We start from the raw sequence: 14,834 nt of genomic DNA on the forward strand, positions 1-14,834 counted from the left end.
AACTACATATAAACAATGGTTTTGTTATGCTTGTTCTGAAAGTTTCTCACTATAAGGAGTGATGTAGGAAAATTTATGTTTCACTTGATCATACCCCCTTAAAAGAAAATTTATTTTAATCTGGAAAGTGAAAAATAATAACTAGTATTGTATGGAAGGAAAAATCAAACCGGGAAACATTTCAAAATAGGAAACATAAATACTGAGGAAAAATCAAATTGACATCTGAGTGAAATTAAAACATAAGAAGATATAAGTATTTACCGTTCCTGGGTCTACATACATGTATTGATATTCAGAATGGTGTTTCCTGTTTCAGCTATTGAATTGGAATACTCAGTAGACCTTGGATTATCATGGCACCCATTGGTAAGGGATTGTCTACCTACCAATGTTGAATGCAGTCGCTACCACCTGCAGCGGATCCTGGTATCAGACACTTTCAACAAATGGACCAGAATCACTTTGCCTCTCCCTCCCTATACCAGGTATGGATGCTTCTGCATGTAGTGAACCCAAATCTGATATAATTTGTCATATCAGCTTTTAGGACAAGTTTAAATGAGATATATGCAATTTTGCTATTGATTGATGGTATTGCCAGCCATGAATGAACAAGGTGATCTTAGTAAGCAAAATAAGGGCACCTGGCTGGTTCAGTCAGTAGAGCATGTGACTCTTGATCTCGGGGTTGCGAGTTTGAGCTCCACACAAAGCATGGAGTTTACTTTTAAAAATAAGCAAAATAAGGGGCAGCTGGCTGGCTCAGTCAGTGAAGCATGCAACTCTTGATCTTGGGGTCTTGTGTTCAAACCCCATGCTAGGTGTAGAGCTTACTTTAAAAAAAGGAGGAATAAAAAAAAATAAGCAAAATAGAAGCCAGTTTTTGTGGTGACATTGTTCTGTTTTTTTTTCCCAAAAGCCAGGCCTATACTGACTTTTATTTCTAACACTTTTAAAGAATGGCATATGCAAGAAAACAGTATATGGATCAGTGAGAGTCTCCGACTTGATTCACTTAAATTTAAAACAGGCACATTGCATACAGAATAGGTTTAAATGGAGTCTGTTGTTAGACTACTGTAGGTACAGCAGTGAGTGGTGTCATATCAACAGATAGAGCAAATAAGTGTGTATTAAAATTATTGTCTGCTTTTGAAATTTTATTTTAAACAGTATCTCGAGAATTACCACCTGGAGCTTCTTTTATATGAAAAACAATTATGAATGTGTCATTCATTGAGTCCATAAGAAATGGTGGTGGCTTAATAAAATTGCCTGGAAAGTGCTTTGAGTTATACAGAGAATTCACCTTGCCTACTGGATGGTGTTCCCTGACCCTCTCTCTTTTCACTATCCAAGGAGGTGCTAATCATAGGAAAGCTTTAAAATCTTGATGGGAAATTCTGTTCCCTCCCCCCCAAAAAAAATGGCAATCAGTTGTTGCCGTTAAGACAGAAGCAAAGCAACCAGTGCAATTATGTGGAACGGGAGTTACAGTTTGGGCTCATTATTGGTCCCTCGCTTCCCCACAAATGAAGAATGAATAAATCTTCCTAGCAAATGATCATAAAATTCAACTATTCATCTAGGACATAACTTTTCTTGGGATTATCATAAATGAGATGGTTTCAGTTACTAACAGCCTAAGGCCCCTCTACAATTGCTGGCTCAGAGCTACGAGACTATATTAACTGTCAGTAGAGTTGCCAAGTTTAAATGAGATACGTGAGATTTTGTTGCTGGTTAAAGGTATTGCCATGCATGAATTATTAAGGTGATCTTAATAAGTAAAATAGAAAAAAAAAACTCCATTAAGGCAACAGTCTTTTAAGGCTTTATGAATTCTGTGAATTATTACCCTGCTACTTGGTAGCATTTTGCAAATAAAAGACATTCTAAGATTTACTCCAGCTAGTGATTATACCCTTGACTTTTCTACTCAAGAAAGGTAATTATTCCTCCTCTTTTAATATATCTTTTAATTGTCTTTTGCACCTACCCATAAGAATTTGGCCCTTTCAAATGATAAGTTGAGAAATCTGATGAGCATCCCTTTCCTCTTGTTACCATATTGAAAATATGCACTGCTTATTGTACTACCCTCAAAGCCCCTGTTATACAGTGGTCTTAAAGGTGGTCCTGCCTTGTAACAAGGCCTTTTAGATAATTCAGACAGAAATGCACATGGATGGAGCCCAAGCCAGACCTACTTCTTATTGTGCTCTGCCCTATGCCAGAGATGAGGAGAACAGTGTGTCAGACTCAGAACACTTTGTCTCACACAGAACTTAGCATAGCTATACTCTATCTGCTCTTATATCCAGCTACTTTTTAAATGTGGTACCTCTTTGTCTTGAGTTCACTTAACTGCCTCCACATTTGCAAAGTATTGCGACACCTATGTTTACTTTGCTCTCTAGAATTGAGAATTTCAGCTCGTAGCTCTTCACCATAAACAAACATGATGCTGATGACTTAAAGCCATCTGCTCAGTAGGGGTGAGGAGTGACAATGTGCCGGTGGTAGTTTTGTCCACCTGTTCGCTTATCATAGGACCACAAGGCTAGGGTTCCAGTATTGTTGGCACAGTGGTAGTTAAGAGTCAACTGAGGTTGGTTATCCACAAATTGACACAAAATCATTACCCAAACTAAAATGGCCGGTAGTTACCAGTAGCAATTATTCATTCACTTATTCATTAAACAAATATTTTTTGAAGTGTTTAATTGGATGCTAGGTCTGTGTGAGGGGGATGAACTTACCCCTGCCTCAACAAATTTTCAGTCCAGTGGGAAAAAGAACTATTAACCAGAAACCAGCAGTAATCACAGAAGTAAATAAAAAATTCAACTGTGGTAACTGATGGAGGACAGTTGCATGATGCTGAGAGACGATATGTCCTAGGGAGATTTGCCTTTATCAGGAGAGTCAAGGACCACTTTCTGGAGGAAAGCATAATTGAAGTAATAGATAAAGGGTGGATAGGAATTGACTAGGGGAACAGTAGGGGGAGGTGTTCCAGGCAAGGAAAACAACCTGTGATAGGAAGTAGCAGGCATATGTGAGACACTGAAAGAATGTATCAGATCTAGAGAGAGAGCGGAGTGAGATGGAGTGAGACCATGAAGAGCATTGTAGGTCTTACTGAAGATCTGGGGATGGTTACATAGGTGCTTAAAAGCCTGCTGAAGTGCCCCAGGAATAGGGGGACATGCTCAGATTTGCATCAGAAAAGCGTATTCTAACTGGAAAACAAATTGGGGAGGATACGAGTAGCTGTAAGGAGACTTCTAGAGGCAGTAAGTGCTGGAAGCTTGGAGTAAGGTGCAGGAGACATGAAGACAAGTGGAGAAATTCAAGAGAAATAGAAGTGATAAAATTAAGTTTAATGATGAAATGGACGTGAGAAGGTGAGGGGAGGGGCAATGTTGAAGATGACTGTGGTTTCTGAGTTGAACTGAATGGATGCTGCTACATTTCACTGGGAAGGGGGCCCTGAGAGTAAACACAAGAGACATTACACTCTGCTCCAGACATTTTCTATGTTAAAACCTAAATAAGCTGCTATAGATCGAATCATAGTTTCTATTACTCCCATATACACTGCTTAAGTTAGATCTTACTAAAGAGAAATAAATGAGTGGAAAGCATTGTGTTTTAGTGGAGAGTTCCAGCTTTTCAGCCCTGTGAGCTTTTAAGGTAGTCATTCCATGTCCCAGAGTTGCAGGGTCTTCATGTGAAAAATGAGACTTTTTGCTGTATAAAAATCTAATAAATGGGGCTGCCAGGGTGGCTCAGTGGTTATGCATTCTGATTCTTGATTTCGACTCAGGTCACGGTTTGTGAAATCGAGCCCCATGTCAGGCTCTGTACTGACAGCACAGAGCCTGCTTGGGGTGCTCTCTGTCCCTCTCTCTCTGCCCCTTCCTTGCTCTCACACTCTCTCAAAATAAATAAACTTTTAAGAAATCTAATCAATGTGCATGGATGAGTTTGGGACATTGTAAGTATTTATAAAACGTAAATCATTTTTACATCTATGAGTTAACAACATAATCATACTTGTTAAGCATAGCACAAGTTTATTATCAGACTTTACCTTCAGTCAGACTAAGAAGTCTTCCTAAGCTCACTTAACAAGAGCAAACCCATGGTAATGGTAGGACACTGTCTTAAGTTCCTGCCCTGGAGGGGGTTACCATCTCATTGGAGAAAAATAGACAACTTAAAAATAAAACACGCTGTATATAATTGAGAGCTTCAATGAGGAATGGGCTAGAAATCGGAGACAATGTTGAATGCGGGAGTTAGAGAGGGTTTCATGGAAGAGATGGGTGGTGGCCTAAAGGATGGCTATGAATTAGGTGGGTAAGGAGAAGGACATTTCTAAATTAGGGAAACAATGTGAACAGGGCTCATGAGCCCGGCAAGAGCCCAGGAGTTGCTGGTGAAGGCAGAGGGCTCATATCTGGATGCTCTGGAAAGTTGTTTGTTAGTGGAGTTGGCTTAACTATCACAGGCACTAAAGAAAGGTAGAGGAGTTTAGACTTGTCGGAAAAATGAACTATGGTGGATTTTGAGCTGAGAATATTCTTCCAAGAAAAAAACAATTGGGAGAACAGAGAGGCAAGTAAGAGAAAGTGGCAAAGGCATTGTGATAATGACTCCCATGAAGTCACAAGGGTCTGGGCTACAGCTAACAAGCAGGGGATGGGACGGATATTACAGGACATTTCAAAGAAAGAATTGATAAAACTCACTAGATTTTTCTCCCTTGCACCCTTCCGGAGACGACTGTAAAGTTTGAAGCCCTTGAGAGTGGTGAGAAGTGGGGAGGAAGCAAAAGTTGATCCCAGGAGGGACAATGTGGCAAATTCAACCCAATGATGCTGAATTAAATGTGGTGACTAGAAATACAAATGGAAACATCCATTTGACAGAAATATGAAGTTCAGAGCCCAGGGAAAGATAATAAACTTTGGAGGCATGAGCATAGAGGTGATAGGCAAAGCTGTAAAACTGGAGCAGTTCAACTTGGGAGAGCATTCAAAAGGAAAAGAAAGGATCCTTAAATTTAGTAGCAGATTGAGTGGAAATAGTTCTTAAAGGGACCATGAGGATATACTCAGGGGAGTTTAAGAAGAATCAGAAGAACGTGGTATCCAAGAGCAAGTAAGAATAGAATATCAAGGGGCGCCTGGGTGGCTCGGTCGGGTAAGTGTCCGACTTCGGCTCCGGTCATGATCTCGCGGTCTGTGAGTTCGAGCCCCGCGTCGGGCTCTGTGCTGACAGCTCAGAGCCTGGAGCCTGCTTCCGATTCTGTGTCTCCCTCTCTCTCTGCCCCTCCCCTGTTCACGCTCTGTCTCTCTCTGTCTCAAAAATAAATAAACGTTAAAAAAAAAAAAGAATAGAATATCAAGTAGGAAGAGGTGGCCATCAGTGACACACGCTATAGAGTAATGAAAAAAAAGTTTCACAATAAATTTGCTAGATTTTTCCATAAGGAGATAGTCAGTGACCTTCAAAAGAAAAGTTTCAGTAAGATACTGGAAATAAATAAAGCTTGTCTGGCCCCAGAGCCCATGGGCTTAACCAGTATATTAGTTCTACATTTAAAAAAAAATTTTTTTTAATGTTTATTTATTCGTGAGAGAGAGAGACACACACAGAGTGTGAGTAGGGGAGGGGCAGAGAGAGAGGGAGACACAGAATCCAAAGCAGGCTCCAGGCTCTGAGCTGTGGGCACAGAGCCCGACGCGGGGCTCAAACCCACAGACTGTGGATCATGACCTGAGCCAAGTCGGCGCTTAACCGACTGAGCCAGCCAGGCACCCCTATTAGTTCTACATTTTTATTGCTTGCCTAAGAGATACAGTCCTCGAAGAAATAGGAAGAGAGAATGCAGGAGTTCTTGAGAGAGGCTGAAAAGGAGAGGAAGATACCAAAATCAATTTCATAGCCCCTAATTTGAATCTGCCTCCTCCTGTTTACTAACCCCAGATCTAAAAATAACAGGTGGCTCAAGTAGCATGGGTTCTTGAAATGTCACCTGAGAAGGAGGGTAAGTCAACAGAAGGGCAGGTAACTCAAATCCACTGAGAAAAGAGCAGGGGGTGGGTGCTGCCACTGGAAGGCTCAGGTGTGACTTGGCTATTTTAAGTCGCAGTTTGAAGATGATCCATTCCCTCCTACCAGCCCTAATGACCTAGCAATACCACTGTCTTTAAAGATTAACTGCAACACTTTGGAAGCCAGATGGTTTTAGCCACAGCATGGACACTACTTAATGTTTGTGGGAAGTTTACAGGAAAAGTGATAAGCACGAGAAAGGGCAAAAAGATTGTGGAAGGATTGGGATAATGGAATGGGGTTAGAGGAGTCTCTACCTGTTTGCAGGTAAACAGATTTAGGGAGGGAGGATATTTTCAATGATAATCCCAACTATAACTTCAGAGAAAAGATATTTTGCTAAGAAAACCAAATAACTAAAGGTAGTATTCTGGGGGTTTGTCTTGGAGAAATATTCAAGGGAATTACAAGTTCATTTTTTTAAAGGAGGGATTTTTTTTTTTAACTTGCCTTGGTATTATTTATCTCCATTGTTACTTTCAGTTTTCTAGTAAGTTCTGAAAGACTTTTTACAGACATTTGTTTTGCTGAACATCATGCTAAAATTTTTCAGTCAGGTCAAGGAAACCTTAGACTTCTCTTACGTCACCATTTTCTCATGCATCATGTTGATACTTTGAACATCATTGCTGTTGCTTTACCAAATTTCTGCTGGTGTTTCAGGACAACAGAACATAAAATAATTTCTTCTGGGGCACCTGGGTGACTCAGTTGGTTGAGCGTCTGACTTCAGCTCAGGTCATGATCTCACAGTTCATGGGTTCGAGCCCCGTGTCAGCCTCTGTGCTGACAGCTCAGAGCCTGAAACCTGCTTCAGATTCTCTGTCTCCCTCTCTCTGCCCCTTCCCTGCTTGTGCGCGCTCTCTCTCTCTCTCTCTCTCTCTCTCTCAAAAATAAATAAATAAATAAATAAATAAAAATAATTTTGTTGGATGTAAACTATGGTACTATTGATTTTCACATACTGAATATGTTAATATTTGCACATTAAGACAATAAAATCTATTTCCATTTCCACTACAACAGAGAATAAAACTGTTTACAGAAATTCTGCATTCCAACTAAGGTTTCTCTGTTGTCAATCTTGTTGCCAAAATTTTATTAGAGAATTTGAGACTTGGCTGTACTTCACCCATATTGCTATCTATGGATTCTTAAGATTGCTTTAACAATTAAATAGAAGTCATTCTCCTTTGAGAAGGTGTTTTAAAAATTATAGGAAATTCCTTTTATTTGAAGGATGGTCCAAAGTCTTTAATGCTGTCAGTAGGCCTACTCAGAACACTGTAGTTGTTAGTATCATTACTAATTATGATTCTCAGCGAAAATAATAAATCCTTATTTTACCAAAAAATAGGATAACCATTTTCTTTTCTTTGTAATCCTCAAATCAAAATTTTACTATGAATTTGAAGGGAGCACAGATTATTTTTGGCTCACGTTTATCTATTTAAAACATAACAAAATTTAAGAAAATAGCAAACTATACTTCAATAGAGTCATCACCCAGCTTCAACTTTCATTCAACTATTATTGACTTATGAGCAACCTTATTTTTCAATAGCACCACTCACTCCTGCCCCCCCCCAATTTTGAAGGAATGCCCAGACATATCATTTCAACTGTAAATATTTTACTATGTATCTCTAAAAGAGAACTTTAAAAAATGTAACTATGATATCATTATCACACCTAAAAATTAATGACAGCTTCTTATTCAATATTTACTTAGTACTCAGTATTCAAATGTTCCTGTTTGTCTCATGAAACATATTATCATTTTTTTTTCAAATTAGGATACAAATCAATATAATTGGCTGGCACCTCTCTAAGTATTCTTTAACCTTGAGGTCTCCCCGTTTACCTTTTAAGATGAGGACTAAGACACAGAAAAGTTACATGATTTTCCCCACAGACACACTGTGGCTGAACCAGGATTGTACCAAAGTTTTCCATTTGTTCTCTGTCAAGGAAGAAATAAAGGCCATGTGGGGTGGCTTGTTGAAATTCTTCTATTACTAACTCTGTAATGTGCTTTCCACCCTAGTTCCAGAGCAGTATCATGAAGGATCTAGGTCACCTTATAAGGATACCTTACCTTTATCACGTTTGTTTGGGGTCAGAACCTGTGGTCTAAACACCTTATCCTCTCATTCAGACCCCAGTGTATTATAAGAAAATTAGAAGAAAAGAACATTGAATGACAGTATACATTCTTCATGGACAGATTAATGTTACCCAAAAATCCCAAAATGTTATAGTCATTTAGCATCCTACAATTTCCTAGTGTTAATTATTATCACCAAGGGGATTTTCTACTAAAAGATCTGGGATGCCTAAATTAAGTGCCCCCAGCTAGCTGCCAAATCAGTGGTCTTCTGACCTTTGCCTGCCATTAAAGACAACCAGGGTTCTCAGTAACATCTCAGCTCCAGCAGGAGATGATGGTTCTAGATCCAGTTCTAAATGCAGCCCTTACACCTATGAAATGAGTCAGTTGTACAAAACAGTTTCTAAGAGTCAGCCTCTCATTTCCACCCCCAAAATTCAACTTCCTTCTTTCAGTCATAGTTCAGTGTCTTCTTCATGAGGATCTCCCCCAGAGCAGGGTCTTCATGTCCCCTGGGAGATGGCCCACCCCTTGAGAGCCCCTCACCATACATAACTCATTCACATTCCTGGTACCAAAGTTCAGACCTCCTTTCTAGAGCCTGCTTTTTCTCTAACTCTTATCTGTAGGTCATGGGCTGTGACCCATGGGTGCTCTCTGTTCAGTTGAGCTGATCTATGCTTCCTCCCAGGTATATACCTACAAGTGGAATTGCTAGGTCATATGCTGACTCCATGTTCAACATTTTGAGAAATGGACATGTTTTCCACAGCATCTACATCATTTTACATTCCCACCAACAGTGTATGAAGGTTCAGATTTCTCCACATCCCTGCCAACACTTGTTATTGCTGTCTATTTTTTTTATCATAGCTGTCCTCGGGGGTATGAAGTTGTATTTCATTTTGGTTTTGATTTTCACTTCTCTAGTGACTAGTGATGTTGAACATCTTTTCATACACTTATCAGCCATTTATATATCTCCCCTGGAATATTCTCTACTTTTATCTAACACAGAAAAATAGGATAATAGAGGAATTTTTTTCCACCATAAAGACAGGGCCTTGGCTACCAAGGGAAATATAGGACACATTTTGAAATGGGCATTGCAAAACTTCTAGCTAAACACAGAAGGCCAGGGGCTTCAGCTATGTCATTAACTTGCAGAAGTTAAGATAAATAGACTTGTGTGTACATACAGCAACAGTACACACAGCCTTCCATAGCTTGAAACGGCTGTTCATATTTAGGGGTAATGGTAGGGATAGGATTATCTTGTATAGGTTGAGATGGTTTTGAAAGGTTTCCTCACTGAGAATACATTGTAATAGTGAACCAAAAGATTCTTGCCCTCTCTCGGTTTTGTGAGTGCATCAATGTGACCTAGTGCAACTGGGCTTTGACTTCCTGATTGGTAGGATAAGACGGTTGGCTATATTTACTTGTCCTAAATATTTTATGTATCTCTGAGAGTAAAGGAAACATCAACCAGGAGTGAAAAGGTTTTTTTAAAAATTCTGTATAGTTCATATCAAAGGGCTTTTTCTCCTGATGATGATGATGATGACAATGAGAATGTCACCGGTAGAGTAATCTTAAGGAAAAGAGCAGATATGAAGACTCTTAAATGTGTATAGAAAACTATTAAAAGGTGTGGAGACAATGTGGGGAAAGGTTCCTGGGGAGAGAAATGATGGAAACCATACAGTAACATTTTTTAACTTCATAGCAGTGGATGTTCAATTATTAAACAACACTTATGGAGCACTTACTATGTGCTGTAGATGGAGAGAAAATGTTATAAATTCAGAAAAGAAGCAAGGGGAGACATTTCAAGGATATGGAAAAGGAGAAATATGCTCTGGGGCCATTTTCCCTCCAACTCCAAGAAGCAGCAGCTGGTAGTGGCCGTCATTATAAGGAAGCTTCAGGAAAATGATGACACCTGCCGAGGGATTTCACCAAGACACTCACAGGTCTTGGTAAACACGAGCTAATTAATTTTCACAACACCCTTGTGAGGTGGGAAGTAGCATTTTCCTAGTTTTACAGATGGGGAAGTGTCAGCACATAAACATAAATGATTTGGCCCCTTTACAATAGTGAAGTTGTGACAGGGCTGGGAATAAGAAGTCCTGGAAATTCAACTTCCAGACCTTCATTTTTAACTTCTATTCCAATTCATCCCCTTAGTGAAAGTGTTTCCTTTTCCTGTAAAATAATATTGGATAATGTATTGACACTAGCTTTATGGATATATAATTACATAGTGTAGTTATTCCCAAGAATATAAAATCATCACACTGGAGACAGGGCCTTAGACTAAGTCCTCCAAGTTAACCCCCTCATTATTTATGTTAAATTATTCACCATGGACATAGGATTTACTAGTACCAGAGAAAAGATTAGTGCCATTCAATATCTTTACTCATGGTGGCCAACTTCAGTTTTAGTACATTCTCCACATGGGCTCCCACTGTTTCCTTTTCTGTGGAATGCCACAGAGTTGTACAAACTAAACATGTCATGGTTGGAAGTCCCCATAAAAGCTATCAACCCCAACAATGCCTTTGCCTCCTAAATCTTCTGTACAGTCTCTCCATTAAGTGGCTGCCCAGACTGTGATTAAACACAACCAACGTTCAGACAGCCAAAACCTGCTAGGCAGCTCATGCCACCTCTCAGCTGCCCAGAGTTCCTCTCCCCATTTGACAGCCATCAGATCACTGCCCCTTCCACAGCTGATCCCCAGTCCCTACCTACCCACCCTACAAGATGTCTCTTATTTGATTCTTCCTGGCCATATCAATTGCTATCAACTTACTATTCTTTCAGTAAACATTTATTAAGCCCACCATCTATGAGCGTCACCAACCATAAAAAGATAAATAAGGAGAAAAGGAGAACAAGCCAACAGAGGAAACTATACATAAATAAGCCCTCTTTTTAAAAAATTTTTAATGTTTATTTTTGAGAGAGAGAGAGAGAGAGAGAGAGAGATACAGAGGGCTGGTAGGGGAGAGACAGAGAGAGAGGGAGACACAGAATCCAAAGCAGGCTTCAGGCTCCGAGATGTCAGCACAGAGCCCGATGTGGGAGTTTAACTCATCATGACCTGAGCTGAAGTCAAACACTTAACTGACTGAGCCACCCAGGTGCCCCCCATAAATAAACACCCTTAATAAAAAGTGATAAAGGCTTTGATGGAGCGTTATAAAACATTAGCAGAACAAACATTACTTGCCTACCCTCTATGAGCACTAGAGATACGAAACAATATAGAGATTATTTCCTGCCCTTCAGAAGTTTATAGTCTGAAAGAAAGGAGAAGAATGTAAGTGTTGACTCGTTATTAGAATCCAAGTAAGGATGGGGTGCCTGGGTGGCTCAGTCCATTGAGCATCTGACTCTTGATTTCAGCTCAGGTCATAATCTCACGGTTTGTGAGTTTGAGCCTGATGTCAGGCTCTGTGCTGGTGGTGCAGAGCCTGCTTGGGATTCTCTCTCTCCCTCTCTCTCTGCCCCTCCCCTGCTTGTGCTCTCTCTCTCTCTGCCCTTCTCAAAACTAAATAAACTTAAAAAAATATTTTTAAAGAATCCAAGTAATGTTGTGCTATGGAAATATGATATTCCACTGTACTATTTGTAAGATGCTGCCACATGTGATCTGTTAGTAATTTTCATCATTAAGCATTAACTAAACTAAACGGCACAGCCACTGACTTGCACAACCCCGGGGGGGCATCTTCCCACTGCTTCCTGTCAAAACGGTAGCCCCTGGATACCAACTCTCTGCACCTACTAAGTGCTAGGCACTGGGCACTGAGGGGATAATGTTGAAAAAAGGTAATAATGCTGCTCCCTGGTAACTTACACTTTTGAGGAGGAGACAGACATTCAAGAAATACATATGCAAATAAATATACGACTACAATTGTGATAATAAATGCTATAAAAGTAAAAGAACAGCTTGCTGTTCTTGGAATAAACATGATTTTTAAAGGGATCCAAAAGATAATTTCTCTGTGAGGACCTGACGCAGCATCCAAGGCCTAAAGGACACATAAAGGGGAACCAGGCAGAGAGAGGAAGAACGTGCAGGCAGAAGGTGGGACAAAGTGTCATGAGCCCTGGGAACTGAGAGAAGGAACAGCACTCCAGAGTGGGTAGCCAGGATGCAGGGCTGGAGGATGCCCCCCCCCCCCCCCGCCTCAGACAGCACCTCATGGACCAAGGCGGAGTTTGCGGTGGAAAGTTAAATGTCATAGGAAGCGATAGGAGGATGTTAGGTAGTCTGCTGGGAGCTGAGGAGCAAGAGATGTAATGGAAAAATCAGTGTGTAGATGCTCAGTAAGCAAATATCAAATATCAAACCCTATGCATTTTCAGAATGGTGATTTTAGTGCTGGTTCGTGTCTTCTCTGTTTTCTCAACTTAATGTATGTGTTTTCAATTAGAAAATACACAGTCCTTGCTGGTGTTTGGTCTTTTGTCCTGCTCAAAACAAATAGCTCTCAGTCATGTGAGTAACAGTCTCTTAATGGCAAAAGTGTATGAATACATAAAACAAAACTTGCTTTGGCAAAGTGTTTCATCTCCCGGTCTCTGAATGTTCAGTCTCTTGAGCCTAGGGCACTGTTTGGATTTCCCGCCATCTAGTGTCTCTGAAAACATATGTTTATTTGTGCTTTGGAACAAGACACTCCCCAAAACCGTGCAAATGAGCAAATGTATTTCTGCTTCTGGATTGGGAGCATCTCTGTTTTGATTTTATTTATGCTGCATTTGAATGAATATAAAATAAGTCTGGGGCGCCTGGGTGGTGCAGTCGGTTAAGCGTCCGACTTCAGCCAGGTCACGATCTCGCGGTCTGTGAGTTCGAGCCCCGCGTCAGGCTCTGGGCTGATGGCTCGGAGCCTGGAGCCTGTTTCCGATTCTGTGTCTCCCTCTCTCTCTGCCCCTCCCCCGTTCATGCTCTGTCTCTCTCTGTCCCAAAAATAAATAAAAAACGTTGAAAAAAAAAATTTAAAAAAAAAAATAAATAAAATAAAAAAAAATAAAAAATAAAAAAAAATTAAAAAAAAAAATAAGTCTGGTCTCACTACCCTCTCTCTTTTCTCTATCCAGTTATCTAGGGTTTCATTGCTCTCCCTGATTTACACTTTGTCTTCTTAAGACTTTTGTTGTTGAGAATTCCTCACAAATGCGGTATGAAGTAGACCAGTAGGCCCACTGCACGAAAGTGTCTGATTGTAGGGCACACATAGGAGTTGAGGTTGAGCCCATATGCTGCTTTCCAAGTCACATATTGAGGGGTAGGGAGCAAATATAACTTAGCAACAGCCCTGGTATCACTCCACAATGTTTTCCATACAAAATTCAGGGCTTGCTGTCCCCCCTGAGGCTACTGGTTAGGATTCGTTTTAGTTTCTGTTTTAGTCTGTTTTTACAAGACGCAGAAAGATCCTCAGCCCAAAATATACTCTCAAGCTATCACAGTTCATTGCGGTCTGGTGTTGTTAATCAGAGTTTGCAGAGACTGTTGCAATAATGAACACTTTTTCTGAGAATACAAGTTAGGGGTGTACCTGTATTTTTGTTACACCCTTCCATGCACTTGCTCAAATACACCAGGACACATTTTCTTTTCCACCACAGCCTTCATTATAATTCTCTTTTTCTTCAAAGGTCTCAAGCCACTCGTTTCCGTTGGCATCAACCAGCTCCTTTTGACAAGCAGCAGACATGGGCGATAGATAATGTCTATATTGGGGACGGCTGCGTAGATATGTGCAGTGGCCATGGAAGGTGCATCCAAGGAAACTGTGTGTAAGTAGGCTTTGTTTTTCCTTCCTTGCATAGGAAGTTCCTGATTCACATTCCAGCCAGGAGATTTTGCCAAAACTGGATTTTTAATCACTCCGAAGCTGCCTTGGTTTACACATTTTTCTTGAAATCTGATACTGAGCTAACTATGGAGTCTGTGGACATTGTATCTATATCCTTGCTTAGAGATTAGGAACTGAACAACAGCTATCTTGTCCAGAGAAACATGAATTATAATTGACTGTGTTTTATTTCCTTCTGTGTTCCTGTGACACACCTGAGACCTGAAAAGGACAGGAGAGGTTCAGGAACTCAGTGTATTCTGAATGAAAATAATACGCCATAAGTATTTTTCTCACTTAGGTCTAAGCATATGTAATGATGTGCATGACTTGTGGTTGGATCGTATTCTCACATTGTTTGCATAAGAAGGTTTTTAATATATGTGCTGCCGAAGCGAGCACATAAGAAGGTTTTTAAATGCCTGTTTGATGGAGAGGCCTAGTATTTTACTTAGAGAGACTTAGCATCCTTGTAAGGATCTAAATAAAGTGTGTGTGTATGTGTATGTGTGAGAGAGAGAGAGAGAGAGAGAGTGTGTGTGTGTGTGTGTGTGTGTATGTGTGTGTGTGAGAGAGAGTGTGTGTATGTGTGAGAGAGTGTGTGTGTGTGTGTATGTGTGAGAGAGAGAGTGTGTGTGTGTATGTGTGTGTGTGAGAGAGAGAAAGTGTGTGTGTGTGTGTGTGTGTGTGTGTGTGTCTTATGT

The 14,834-nt window shown here is 40.3% G+C and overlaps 1 protein-coding gene across 1 annotated transcript in view; it reads left to right on the forward strand.

Annotated features, from left to right (window-relative positions):
- RELN (reelin) overlaps positions 1-14,834 on the forward strand; it is a 524,459-nt gene that overhangs the window by 463,053 nt on the left and 46,572 nt on the right. Inside the window, exons 46-47 of the mRNA XM_078442541.1 lie at positions 320-488; positions 13,931-14,071. Coding sequence (XP_078298667.1) covers positions 320-488; positions 13,931-14,071 — 310 coding nt within the window. The remainder of the gene's footprint in view (positions 1-319; positions 489-13,930; positions 14,072-14,834) is intronic.

This window comes from Panthera onca, chromosome A2 (assembly GCF_046562875.1).
Source record: "Panthera onca isolate mPanOnc1 chromosome A2, mPanOnc1 haplotype 2, whole genome shotgun sequence".
Taxonomy (NCBI): domain Eukaryota; kingdom Metazoa; phylum Chordata; class Mammalia; order Carnivora; family Felidae; genus Panthera; species Panthera onca.